The sequence below is a fragment of the Ascaphus truei genome, chromosome 1 (genome assembly GCF_040206685.1).
Source record: "Ascaphus truei isolate aAscTru1 chromosome 1, aAscTru1.hap1, whole genome shotgun sequence".
Lineage (NCBI taxonomy): Eukaryota > Metazoa > Chordata > Amphibia > Anura > Ascaphidae > Ascaphus > Ascaphus truei.
Genome location: NC_134483.1, coordinates 336,189,484 through 336,204,464, shown reverse-complemented (window position 1 = coordinate 336,204,464; position 14,981 = coordinate 336,189,484). Strand labels below are relative to the sequence as shown.

General features: G+C 39.1%; 1 protein-coding gene across 1 annotated transcript in view; it reads left to right on the top strand.

The window, feature by feature from the left end:
* The first annotated feature begins 590 nt into the window (after positions 1-590).
* LOC142498962 (transmembrane protease serine 11C-like) overlaps positions 591-14,981 on the top strand; it is a 48,316-nt gene continuing 33,925 nt past the window's right edge. The window contains exons 1-6 of the mRNA XM_075607662.1: positions 591-693; positions 3,707-3,819; positions 5,003-5,136; positions 6,375-6,442; positions 9,523-9,686; positions 10,853-10,891. Coding sequence (XP_075463777.1) covers positions 3,717-3,819; positions 5,003-5,136; positions 6,375-6,442; positions 9,523-9,686; positions 10,853-10,891 — 508 coding nt within the window. The 5' untranslated portion in view covers positions 591-693; positions 3,707-3,716. The remainder of the gene's footprint in view (positions 694-3,706; positions 3,820-5,002; positions 5,137-6,374; positions 6,443-9,522; positions 9,687-10,852; positions 10,892-14,981) is intronic.

Here is a 14,981-nt window from a genome sequence, read left to right as displayed (position 1 = left end):
ATACACATACACATACTAGCTGATATACCCGGCGTTGCCTGGGATGTAAATCCGTAATAGTATATGTTATATTATATAACAGTACATGCTCGGGGAGGGTAAGCTATTAACAATATAGGAGTTGAACTCAACCTGCTATCAAAGCACATCCTGAGGCGGCCTCCACATTTACCAATACTGTCACCTGTGCTGATTTACTGTACATGGCATACAGCATACTCAATTCAGCTCTGCTAATCTGGTTTGCCAGTTAAGGATAATGAAGGAATCTTTTTAAAGCCAAAAAAACTTCCCAGGTGTTTCATTTCCTTATGAGCAGTGTCATTATCATTCAATGTTATTAATCTGCCTGCTCATAGTTTGTCTATTATATCATCTCATTAAGATACGGACTGTAATCATTTCATTGGATTCTATTGTTGCATCTGATATGATCAAGGAAGTCTCTTTTTCTTTTGCTGTTAGTTCTGCAACAAGCTATTTCAAAACTTTCCTCCGCTGCTAAATATAAATGTATGTGTCGCCTGCCGGTCATAACTTGTCAAACAAGTTTTACGTAAAAATAATGTCTTGGTCCAGCCCATGCCACTAAGACTGTTAAGAGTATCTTGTAGCTGTCTGATCTTCATAAGTATAAAGTCCAAGTCATCAGAAGAACAAGAGATCCAGGTACGAAGAGAAAGATTCCCGCAGGTTTGTTTATTAGTTTATCTATAACGCAGGATTTATTGTTCAGGGAAGGATAGGTGGCTGATAAACAAAATACAATCCCTTTATAGTTTAAAATACCATACATACAGTTCTAAATAAGATCAACTTGATTCTGATTTTCAGAACAACTTTCCAGTATTGGTTCATTATGTGCTGTGGGGAGGCTGCACTTTTCCGTGTTAATATGCCATTCCTACTGCAAATCTGGTAAATTAGTCCATAGGGCAGGAGTTTGTGTCATAGTACCTGGGGGTATGAGGTGCCACTACTTTTTACTTATTTACAATACTAAATTATCACAACTTTTTATTTACAAGTGTGCAGTTTCATTTTTTTTTTTAAAGAACAAGTTATTATTACTTTCTCTTTTATAGCATAAATATACTTTCAAGCTTTTGAAGTCCAAAGAGCTTTACTTCAATGTTTATTTCAATGTTTAGTAAAAATACGGCACCGAACCACTAATTCTTTTTTTAAAGCCACTTCAACCCCTGATATAGGGTATTTGAAAATGAATCCCTTGATTGGCAGTCTGTATCATTTTCAAGAATCAGCTTTTAAGTAGAAATAAAGTAATATTTTGATCTGCAGATTTGTTGCACTTGTGTGAGAAGGTGAGGTTGCACAATATCTACAGCGTCATGTTTTTTGGTATACTTTTTATTATTGATATAATATGCACTAAATATGTTTTAAAGCAAATGGAGTTTCCCCACTGATTAATCTGGTCTAATTCCTTGGCGTTGGTTTTAGAACTTTTACAACCTGCATACTGTAGTATGTAACACCTATTAAATGATAGTGATCCTTCAATAGGGAATCAGGAGATGCAGTAAAAGAGAGTGATGTATCAAGATAAATTTGGATCTCCCATCTCTTCGCGTCCGAGTTTTTATCATTGTGTGTAGCAGTTTGCGATTTGGGGAGCGTCAATATGAAGCGTCACATGACACATAGATTAGAATTAGATATACTAAATGTTGTTTCTCTGCGTCTCTGACCAGTAATTGTTGTTGCATTGTATTTGTGTGAAATCCTCAAAGTCAACAGTGGCGTTAACTTTTCTGGCTAACAGTGTGCGTCATATGGAAGCAGCTACATACATTTGGTGCTAACGCAAGCAGAAAATGGAGCAATGCATCAAAACAAAGTTCTATTCGCACTTACTTTACGCTGATACATCTCAAATTTCAAAGAAGGACAGGATCCCTATAGATATGCACTCTGTACTATAATCAGGTAAAGATAATGAATATTGGAATTAGTATAACATATTTTTAACAAACTCAATATCATAGTAAAAATAGATAATGATTGGTGATACTGGAACGTGGCCAACCATGCGGACATGGACAACGACACATACACACAAAAAATAAAATAACTAAGAGAGGTACTACACTCAGCCTAGACTAAATAAATGCATGGGTGACCCCTAAATAGCTGCCCGAGTGGTATAGTTGGTGGACCCGGGATACACATATCATCGCAGTAACGAAAACAAACAGCCTTGTAAGGCAATAGTAGGGATCCCCGATACACAGTTACATATGAGTCGATATTATGTATCATACAGTGTAGGAGGCCCTCTAAAACATGTCACTAGCATAGAATACACTGATAAGAAGTCTTTAAGGGGTACACTTAAAAATATTTTATACAAATTACAATATTCATTACCTTTACCTGATTATAGTACAGAGTGCATATCTATAGGGATCCTGTCCTTCTTTGAAATTATATATTGATTATCCCTCTTTGCACCAAACTTTTCTACTGGCAAATGGATGCAAGAGCTTTCTCTCTCCCCCTCCCCCCACCCCTCCTTACTTTGGTTCCGTTGATACATCGCCCCTAAAGTGTGAATAGCTTCAGCAATGTTTTACCGAATCCTTTTTGGAATCACATTCTTCTGATGATAGGAAAGTCTATGTAACTCCTGGTTTCTAATTTAATTGGGAGTTATTTATTTAAGTCTCCTGGTGACCACTGGGGCAAGAAGGCTACACCAAGTCTGGCAATGAGTTAAAAAAAGGTAAGTACCTCTACCAGAAGGAGTCATACAATAATATTGGAGTGAGCTATAAGGTTATAAAAACCAGATCAAGTTTATTAAACATACATAAATAAACCCCCAACTATATAATACGTACAAGATGCTCCATCGGAGCAGTCAGCCTGATCTACCCCTCAAAAACATGCACGTGCCCATGACATACCTGATATGTCATAAGTGCCCCTGGCCTGCCAGGACCCTTGCTGTACCACGTGTGTCATTATGGCACTGTAAAGGTTAAAGAAGATCTTCCAGCCATTTTGAATATAATGCATTGGGTTTCCCTCGCTGCAGCCAGTGCCCCCTTTTCATACCAGGACTTCCCCAGTAAATATATCCTGAACTGGAGGGCTCACTTTGGTTCTGCTCTTGTATCCCAATGGTTGTGACACCTCAGCACTGCCAGAGGGGCTTACAGTGCATGACGTTGGAGTGTTACATGCTGCGCTAGCAGAAAAGTTGATATACTGTACTTACTTCAGGGAAATTGCTATATCAACCTATTCAGGGGTATAGTGTCAGATTTATTTTATATTTATCTAGTACTATTATGCAGCGCATTAGAGGGACAAAGAGTCTTTAAAAAAAAAAACATTCACAGCTCTGCTTTATTTTAATCATTTTTTTTTAAAACCTTTAGGCACATAGTTAATTAAACCTTAAGTACATAGTTAATTGATGTTCAGCAAAACCATTGCATCCGGATTAAAAAACTGGCTGCAGTATATCTGTGGAACGCTACAGCAGAAAAAGAATGCCAAGATTTATGTGGACTGGATACAATGTGTTAAATGGTAACATTGAGAAAATGTGATTGCAGCCTTTAGTGGGAAAGAAATGATTAAACAGATTGCATTTTGTGTACAGTACATTACTAGTAAAATAAAACAGGAATCGTGCGTACTCTTTTACACCATGTAACTCTTTGTCATGCTTTAGGTTGATTGCTATGGCTTCGGTGGCATGGAAGATCACATCGGCTGTTATCGGCCTGGTCATCTGTATCATACTTGCTGCTGTAATTGCCGTCATCGTAATTTTTGTTGTTCTTGGTAAGAATGTAAATGTTGTATCAAAACTGAGATTTGTATTGTTGTGTGTTATAGAAAAATTAGCTTAAAGACGCAGTACCTACCGTATTAGGATAAATTTGAACAAGGACAGGGGCATGTTTAATAAGTTAAATGTAGATTATTTCAATGTTTTTCTAAAATGAGACAACATTTCCACAGCAAGCAAAGACTTGGGAAGGCTTCTCCAATCTTTTGGCTGTCTGACAAGTTTGTTCAAATCTTTAGCAAAAGTTTTTTTAATGACACGGCTTGCTCACCATACAACGAGAGAATATATGAACGGTGCAAAGGGAGAATAACTAAACAAAACACAACTCAGTGTCCAAAGGGGTCACTAAAAAGTCCCTGCAAGCTGCACTCATTACATAGTATAATATAGTATACATAAAGTACCAGTATTTTGACTAGTACCAATAATTTGATGGTATATACACGAATCGAATGGGAAGGTCCCACACAACCTAAACTATGACATGACAAACACATTTATTACACAATAAAATCTGACGAAATGCATAAAATAACAACTAAATAGAAAAATCTAAAATAGATCCCCTAGTGGGCGAGACGGAAAATGTATGGTGTTTGTAGGTGTTAATATGAACCTATACTTATAGCCCCATAAAAATTATATATGGGGTTAGGGTCCAAAATATATTAACACGGCTAATAGCCTCACCAAGACATCATGCACTTCCTGTGAGTAGGAACCCATAGGGGCCAAGTTTCACTAGAAATTGTTATAATTATTAGTACATCTACACTTAGAGTTCTGTAGATCACTGGCACGCCCTGGCACACCAGAGACCCTATTTACCTAGTCGATACATAATGATTAGAATGATAGTTTCCTAGTCGATGATAGAGATAACCAATCCATCTGAGTGATCAGCCAGATCAAAAGAAAAGTACAGCCCCCTTCACTTTCATATATGTCAGCTAGGGTTGTGTGTGTGTGTGTGTGGGGGGGGGGGGGGGGGTTGTGTGTTCAAGGTCTTGTGATCACTAATAACTAAGGTCTTGTGATCACTAATAACTAAAGTGATTACATACAGTAGCTGCAAATACTCAGCTTCCAGCACAGTAAAGTTTGAAACGGTTTCTTTTTAACCAGCTAAGAGCGACTGTCCCATTAATCCTGTTGTCTCCATTCCCTTCACAGGCTCCAAGACTCAAAGCCCCACCCCTCGTTATTACAGTGGGAGCTTCAGGATACTTAATTTCGACTACACAGAGAATTATAAACAGAGCAATAGCACTGAATTTAAGGCATTGTCGGCTCAGATTCAAAAACTTGTAAGTTACAAGCATTTTGTTTTACTCTTTCAATTCAGCGCCACTGGTGGACATACTGTAGGTCCATATTTAACAAGCAGTGCTTTTCCACAGTCTAGTCACGGGAATGAGCGATAAGTTGTTTGATGGTTGAACACCACTTAGTAAACATGGGCTCTAGTGTCTTAACATGGAGCAGAACTGTCATAAAGAATTAACACCAATTAAAAGGGCAGTCCCTCCTAGGAAGAAAGGGAGCGAAGGACAGTGGTATGTTTAATACGTTAAATGGAGGCGATAAACACATTTAAATAAATATGTATGTTTAAATTGTAAACCACATCTTTTACAATATTTGTCTAATTAATGTCTTAATAAGAAGACTTTTTCGCAGGCCTCAAGTAAACAGACAAATTGTTGTTTTTGTCTCTATTTGTTAAGTAATTATGAAGCCATCCTAAGTGAAACAAATATATATAAGTAGCAGATATTCTTGAATTCAGTGGCCACAGAGAAAAGCAATATTTTTGACAAGGCACCTCTAGGTAAAACAGGTACTTTAAAGGTGATTGATTCTTTCTATAGATGTAAATTACACAAACATATTACTGACGTGGGACTTTCCCTTTCAGAATTAGACGACGTATCGCATGACACACACATTGCATGGTATATATTATATACTATACTATGTCCTTTTTGTACAACATGTGATTGTGTGTGTGTTGCAGTGGCTTTTGTACTTTATACATGGCGGTTACAGTACTGTATATTTAAAGGGATTTTATGGACATTTTTGCGAGGAACGCGATGCTTAGGAATACATTTTAAACTTGTGTCTCTAAGCATCAATTGAGGTTATTTATCAAAGACCCCAACTTCAAAACTGGGCAAGACAGGTGAAAACATTTTACCAGATTTACCAACAAACTCCATTGGGAAACTTTGATAAATGACCCCTAATATGTCAAGATAATGATATCAAGGGAAGAGTGGTGCAATTCTTTATCAAAATACTCTGCCAAGGTAGATGCACTCCTTTCTATATTTATACATATACATATTATTATTATTATTATTATTACTTCTACCATTACCCTATTTCACAGAGCAGTATATTGGGGGATTAGCAGTTGCACAAACATAGTAGCCCTCTCAGTATCTTGGATTTTGGGCCCAGCTTGTTTCTCTGGCTAATTTGTTTTGACTCTTGCTCAACTTAACTTATTTTTATGACTTTCGTTTAAAAAATAAAACAGCTTGACGCAACATTCGAAAATTCAGACCTAAGAAGCCAGTACAACTTGTCGCAAGTAATCAGCCTAAGGTATGTTACCTAAATATCTGCTTATTCTGTTTTATATGTTATCTTTAATTGGCCCTACGTGGATTATATATAGAAGGGAATGAAAAAAACACTTATGAGTACATTCACATGTCTCAGAGAGGTCCCCAAACCCACAATCACACAGCATACAGTGCCGCCATTGCAGCTGGGGATTCTGGGTAATGACATGCAAATGAGCACTCATATTGTATCACTTGTTGCTTCTTATTCACTTTTACATGGATCCTTTTAAGCTTGTGCTCATTGTTTTACAACACAATCTGGGTTAAAAAGTGCTTGGTTGCAGCTTCATACTAAGTACATGTAGCCCTGTGTAGCTTTGGGGCTATAGATCTTTCTCCTCCTGGCAGTAATACTTAGTAAGGGTAAGTTTGTCAGGAGTAATCATGGGGGTTTCCCACCTACTGCAGCTCTCTGAGTCAGATAAGGCAGTGCAGTTCTGTCTGTGTCCAATAAGGGACAGGGGCGGGCTCTTGCTGAATGTGATTTAGGGAGAAGCAGTTCCTGATTTAGATCAGTTGCTCCTACCTTAATTGGAGTCCAGTCACAAACCCAGTTGTGCAGGGCTCTGCCAATCTGTGGGCCCTCCCTTAGGGGAGAGGCGGGTAGACTGGTAGTGGAAGAGCTAGGCCTGCTTCCAGGGCCCTGACTGGGAGTGTATGGCCAGGTCCATCCTGCAGGAGAACTCCTGTGTTACTGTGTTCCTGTACTGCTGTGTATGCTGCTCCAGTGTATGCTGTTCGAGCAAAAAAGTGTTCCTGATTTATAAAGATTGCCGTTGTGAGACTGGAATCTCTCATCCCTGAGTGGGACGTTCTATTCCAGGGATTCCACCCCATACTCTGGGGCTGGCAATAGATGGAGGCGCTGTCACCGTGAGTACGTACTGGGTATGTCCCCAGAAACCTATCCTGACCTTCCCCACAACATCGAGCGGGAGACTCAGGAGTCCTGTAAGCCAGCAGGTGCACCACACTTATGCCTTGTAACATAGGTCAGTTTCCAAAGAAAGGGAGCAATATGAGATGGGCCAGGGAAACTCCGTTACATACACAAAGTAGTTAAGGGGGTAAAAAAACATGACAGAAGCCCTCCACGTTATAGACGTACGTATGAGCATGGTCACATTCCTCAGACAGGTCCACAAACCTACCTTCGGTTTGCTGTCCTTGGCTTTGTTCTAAAAGTGATGTTTGATAACAGGCATGAGCTTAAAGGCCTCCATGTTCATGTTAATTAGAAGAAAAAACTGAGGCTATGAGAACTCATTTGCATGTCATTACCCAGAATCCCTGGTTGTAGTAAGATGCAGTAAGTGTTGTACAGTATGCTGTGTGATTATGAAGTAAGTCAGGTTGGTTACCTGTCTGAGACGTGAATGTGCTCAGTGTTCTTTGTCATTTTTGTGCACTGTACAGTGTTTTGTGTGTGTCACTGCATACTCACAATAACTTCTTTATGTACATGTTAAAGCAGGGTATTTATCAATGTGTTTTGGTTGCAAGGTATATTAAACACTACAACACATTTTTTTTAAATGAACAATTGATTTAAATTGGATTATTTCATTTGCTAAATGTAAGGATGATTTTGCACCAGTTTTTCACTAGGGAAGCTTTGATAAATGGCTCCCAATTATTCCCTGGTGAAATAATGACATTAGATTATCAAACAAAAAATCTCAATGTTTATAATTATTTTTCTCTGGATGCATCTAGTTTATATTTTTGCCCCCGGTTTGTACAGGGAATCAGTGATATACTGTACAGGGGGCAGTGATATACAGGGGGTAGTGATATACAGTGGGCAGTGATATACAGTGGGCAGTGATATACAGGGGGCAGTGATATATATCAGTGATATACAGCTGCCTATACATCAAAGTCATGACTTACCCATGCCTTGAGCTGGGCCCCACTCCCATTCCCAATAAACACACCATCGGCCATATGTCATGCTGCCCCTTCCTTACAAGCCCGGGGCTCTCTTGAGATGTACATCTACATATTTTTGTTTCCCTGAAAGCGTTAAATATAATCTTGTTGTTCAAGCTTGTTAGCTGTGACAGAGATCGGTATGCCTGCTATGTTTACTTCAAGTACCAGAGAAGTAAAGCAATAGCCTTACACCCTTAGGGTTGGGAGTTACATACTGTAGTAAAATCTCCATGCTGCCTAAGTGGGGAAATCCAATGATACACCAGATTTTCAGCCGGGAGACTTTTATACATATCTCTCGAAATGTATCATTGTCTCCTAGCTGCAAGACTGGGACAAAACTGAGCAAAGAACAGCACAATGAAAGCAATTGTATCTTTTCCCTTGATAATCTAATGGTTATTTTTGTAACCTGTTTTGCCTAAATTGATGATACTTATCTGTTTATAATATTTGCAGTAACTCTTCCTACTTCACTCCCCACATTGCATTAAATGGCACCTGTCCTGTAATTGCAATAGCATCCAATTTATAGTTTGCTTAGCAGCTGTTCTTAATTTAAGACCCCTGCTTAACCCTTTGGGTGCCCACAGGCGTAGTCACTATGTCATGGGGTCTGGCACTCCAGGGGCCCCATGATGCAGCTGCTACATCCCGCCCGCAGATTTGCTTTTTTTCCAGTTTTGATCTCGTCTTCTGTTCCCATTGACTTTAGTTCTAGGTGGGACTGTCCTTTTTAACGTGGCTCTCATAACTCTTGCACGCATGTAGCCAACGCTACTGCGCCCGGTGTCATGCGGTAAGGCACTAAATTGCAACTCTCGGCTCCATTATATTGAATTGAAATCGCACAATAATGTGTCAAAACTCGCAGCAGCGGAAACGCATTATTGTGAGATAAACGGTGCAAAGTGTTGGCTACATCTGAATGTTTCATTTTTTGCATTCGTTGTATCACCCAACTTCTAATTAATTATTTACAATACCAAATCTGAGCTGCCTACATCTAATGCATGGAACCTGCAAAACAGCGCCTTATGTTTGGAAGGGGAGGAACAATGTTGAGTAAATTAATTGAGGAGCTGCATGGTGTTGATATAGACTGTTTCTGTTGGTTTGCAGCCCTGGAAGTGTTGTGCCCGAGTTTGTTTTATTATTTCACATTGCTAACACAAGTAAGATTGGAAAATCCTCAACTGACCCCGTCCAGACGATATTCTTTGAAGATTTGACAAATAAATCTGGGACACCTTTTGATATTGATCCGGCCTCTCTTCAATTAACAGGCAAGTTTCTTATGTATATGTCTGTATGTATATCTTTATTTATATAGCGCTATCTGTGTATATAGCACTTCACAGCATTGATAGACGTCACATAATAATATAGCACATAATGGGAATAAGCGCTTGAGGCAAAAAAGTAACATTAGGAAAAGGAGTCCCTGCCTCAAAGAGTTTACAATCTAAGGGGTAGGTAAGAAGAACGTAAAGAGACAGTAGGAGGGTGTTATGCTTATACAATGTTCATTACTTTTTGGGGAGCCCGGGGTAAAGTTATGCTAAACTTTCCAACAAGTCCACGAAATTGGCAAATATTGTATTTTTAGGCACGTGTAAAAAATTTGCAAGATCGTCATCAACAGACGGCAAATGTTTGAGAGAGACTAGAAAAAATAAAATTCCTCTTTCCTACCGATACCAGGTAACTTACTCAATTCCTAGTGAGGTATATTTAAATAACAATATGTAATCTAATATGTGCATTATGCACATAAATACGCTTATAAGTGCACATAACATTCTTAATTCAATATGTTACACCATAAGTTGAATAAGTTTACTGGATAGATAAGATAGATTAACTCTCCCTTTGTTCTGCATTTCTACAATTCAGATAAACACATAAAATGTGTTGCACAAAATATGCAAACTGATAATAAGAATTGGGGAAATTTAGTGCTACTGTGGGTAAAAATAAAAAGTGCTAGACAAGAGTGAAGCGCCATTCAAATGAATGGGACTATGGTCTTCCCCAACATGGGGAAGCAGGTTTATAGCATATTGAATAAGGGCGTCAGGTGTATAAAAGAGAGATGCATCTTACTGTATAATATTTTATTACCCTCTCACTTGCACCCACTTCAGACACTGGCCCAAAGCTACTAAGCAGTGCTAAACCTTAGTGTCTTTTAAGTCTGATTCATTGTGTCAAAGAAGATTTAAACAGTCATATACGTTCATGCAGTGGGTTGAGGGAGTCGTGGTTTTATATTTACTCTCAGGTTTTCCGTGAATTTAAAAAAATGAGTTATAACAGTTTCCCATCAGTACACAAAATCATGATCCGAAATATTTAAATAGTTCCTCATTTTATTTCTAATGTTAATCCCCTGTAGGAGGGGGAGTGCAACGCATAACTCAGCACAATCTCATTCTGTTTTCTCTTTCAGAAATCTCTGCCAATGCTGCAATGAATCTCCTCTATGGAGGTAAGATCATGAACTGCGTTTCTTCCAGAATCTGCTGTTTGTGTTTCAGGCAGGTTTAAAGCTCCTGCATCACGCAAGCCAATAGGAAACTGCAACGGATTTCATTGCAGCTTCCTATTGGCGGCTGTGCCGCAGGATATACATGTTAAACAAGACAATGATGATAACTTTATGAAATTATGGATGTCACTCAAGATACTGCTATGGGACTATATATTTTATGTCATGTAAGCAAAACTAATATACATAATCCCTGCAACAATAAGGGGGGGGGGTGTTTGAGAAGAGCTCTACAACCATACAAAAAAATAAACAACCTAATTAACCTAAAATAAAATATAATAGGCGGTGCACCCAAACGCAGGGCACTCAAATAGGTATGACAGGTACAAAAAAATAATAATTTATTGTTCGAAAAAAATGGACAAACAAAGTAAAGCCAATGAAAAAACAATACACAACTACTCTACATCACAAAAAAATATATAAGCAAATTGGCTGTAGCAAGCAGCATAAAGATAAAGTAAAAGAAGCAGCAAAAATTCGGAATCGTATTTGGTTTATCTGCCAGATGGAAAAACTAACGAGCTTAGTTAATGACACTGGCGACAATTATCTAAAAGTTTGGGCTCCCTGGCTTGCCCAAACAGACATCCCGGGGGTAGAGCGTAACACAATTTGGCTTTAATAGTTATAAATGCGTTCTCCCTCGGGGACATAAAAGACAATCCTGCAACGGAAACATCACACTCCCTATACCCATCCACTTATACCGCCGAAGGACCGCGTTAGCTGATCCACAACAGCCGCGGCGCCGCGTTGCCTCCTGGGAGCAGATGTATCTTTATCCTCAGATCCCCCCCTTCCCTCTCTCCTTCGCCTCACCCCCTCCCCCCCCCCCTTTTTCCTTTAATTTTTTTTTTTTTTTTTTATTATTATTTATCTTATTTATAATAATTATTATTTACCCCAATACCTTACAGTACGAATGAAGATTCTCACTCACGTGGTTAAGTAGGGCTCGAAAAACTACGTGAGTTTATTATGACTCTGTTATTGTTTATGATATGCTAAATATGCACCTGATGTATTTTTCTTCTATGTATATCATGCATTTATGTATAATAAAATACAAGTTATAAAAAAAAAAAAAAAAAGGAAGCAGCACATCTCAATAATAACAAAAATGTGTCACAGAGATCCCAAATAAGCAGAAGGGGTTAAAATAACCCCGCCTGGATGTAGGGGATAGCTGTCCAGGTGGATATAAAATCCGTCAGGTGTAACAATCATATGCACATAATCATGAGCATAAACCAGCACAAAACTAGATGCACACCCAGAAATAAGATGATAAACTCTCATTGAACACCAGTATAACTGTAGTGTCATATGTTATGTCAAATATGATGTCGTCTATGGATATAAACATCAGGTAAAGTGTAAATAGACTAAACAATGATGGAACATCTAAAGGTATTGAAATCAGGAGTTTAACCAGAGACACGCTGGATATTCGTCCTAACAAACACACCGTAAATACGAGTGTAAAATCTAGTACTAATGTCCATTAGTGAGAACAATTGTGCAGGGAGTGATCACTGGCATGAGGCACATGTCCATACATCCCGAACCCCAATTATCATGGTGAATAAAGTCTGCAAACATGTGCTAAAGCAAACATGCTGTTGACAGGACAGGACCAACTTGAACTCAGATACTGCAAAGGTTAAATCACTGTAGTGACTGCATGTGCCTGAATAGCTAATTAGCATGATAATCTAGCTGCATATATAAGCAGATTCAAAGTTCACAAAAGTCCACCGCTCTATGGTCACCCCAATATAAATATACTCAAGATTTTAGGGGAGACGTCACGTTGGTAGTGGAGAATGTCAGAGAGATACGCCGGACTTCATGGGCCAGAGGCGGATCTGCAAACGGGACACATGCCACCGGTCCAAAAGAAACCTGATCTCCTGCACACACCACAGGGTACTTGCTACGGATAACAGAGTAGGAGAGGAGGCGCCCAACGCGGCGTTTCACCAACAGGCTTCGTCACCTTGACGCCCCTGACCGGTGGCAGGTGTCCCGTTTGCAGATCCGCCTCTGGCCCATGAAGTCCGGGGTATCTCTCTGACATTCTCCACTACCAACGTGGTCTCCCCTAAAATCTTGAGTATATTTATATTGGGGTGACCATAGAGCGGTAAATTGTCCACTGGTAACAGTTATTTGGAGGGTAGTGACCCCTCCTCCTTGGGTTTAAGCTCACTCCACCCCACTTTAAGTAGCAGGCTTTTTCATGCACCTTTGTAAGACTGGTCTATTGAGACATTTCTCCTCCATTACAGAGGTAAATGAGAATTTTCACAGGTGGTGTTAGGACCTGCATACTGGTCATGCCATGACTTGGCTGCAGGCTTATAACGCTTTGGCTAAAGAGTTTAACTAAATGACCCTTACTTATGAGAAGACATACAGTTAATTATTTAACTATATAAAGGCATTATGCATTACATGTGCCTTTAGATTATTACTTCCATACTGTATATTTTTTGTCATACTGGATGTAGCATTGGGAATTTTTATCTTTTGATGTAAGCAAAACTATTAAGATTTGTCTGGTTTCATTGTTGATAGTCATGTAATGGAATGTTATGGTGAACACTTATATACAATTACTTTGTTAAGGGCATTACTACACTAAGGCCCAAAAAATAATGATATATTGGTCCCACAATGTATATTTACTATTTCTTTGATTTTTGAGGCACATGTAGCCAAAGTTAAAATACTGATTGAAATGTTTTTATTAACGCAGCAATTCCTCCCCCCCCCCCCACCCCCTTTATTGACAAACACATTTTTTTTAATCCTCTGGAGCTGAAAATAGTGCGTTTCAGTTTCAAGGTCTCCCCTGGATCCCACACTGTAAAAGAAAAAAAATGAATGGGAAGGAGCCATAAATGCCATTCTGACATAATACCTATGTTGTCATTTCCATCTGGCTCCATCATTAGATTATTACAAAATAGTGGAGATTTAGGTAATTCAATGAATAACTTGATTATCAGAAATCCCTTGGTTAAGAGGGTGGGATCAGTAAGTTTGTGCTCTACGTTGCCCGACACAAAGCATAATCCACAGAGGTCATGATGAGCCCACTCCTGTTTTAAAGGGGAAAAAAACAGGGTATTTTTCATTAGTAAACTTGTTTCCCTCTGAAGTCTTCTTCCTGTTATACACCTGTAACACATGGGATATTACATCATACTATATTACTGGCAAAGCACATTGGAAGTTTATGGAAATAGCCTTGCTTGCTGTTAAACTTGTTTATTATGCAGTATATTTTGTCTTAGTGCTCAGTTGGTTTTAGTTTTCAGCAATCTGGCCAATTTGGATGTAGGTTTTGTGTATATAAAGTATAACACGTGGACGGACATATATATACACACACACACACACACACACACCCCTGCAGTGTATTCTCTAAAATTGAGTGTGGTCACTACACTTCAGTGATCGGAAGAGTAAATAATGGCTCTGTAGTTAACAATACTGTAGATTTCAGGCTCCTGTGATGGCAAAGAAGCTCAGGCGTTGCTTGAGGGACAAGTAACAGGACATTTCTCAAAACTAAATGTAACGGGTATTCCACCCCACCCAATCGCAGATATGGTGTGGGTGCGTAGAACATACGGTGTTACCGGTGTGGTGCGTATACCTGCAGGCTCACAGGAGGTCTGAGCCTCCGCTAGTGAGAGCCTGGGGTGAATCCTCTGGAACGTTTCTTGTTTCAGCGCCTCCACCTATGTAGGATTCTATGGAAATGTAGAATGACCCTAACATAGGAACCCACCCAGAAACCACATACACCAGTATTATGGATAACAGGTTTACTGAATGAACAAACACTAACATTATAACTATTACATCATCTCTTGTACTCATAACATCACCACCATATAACATCCCCACAGTGCCCACAGCCCAACCCCTTTGTCCCGTGGTCAGCGCTGCCACTATGTGAGAGAGAATGTTAAGCTTAGTTGGTGCACTTATAGAGTACCTGCCGAGTGCT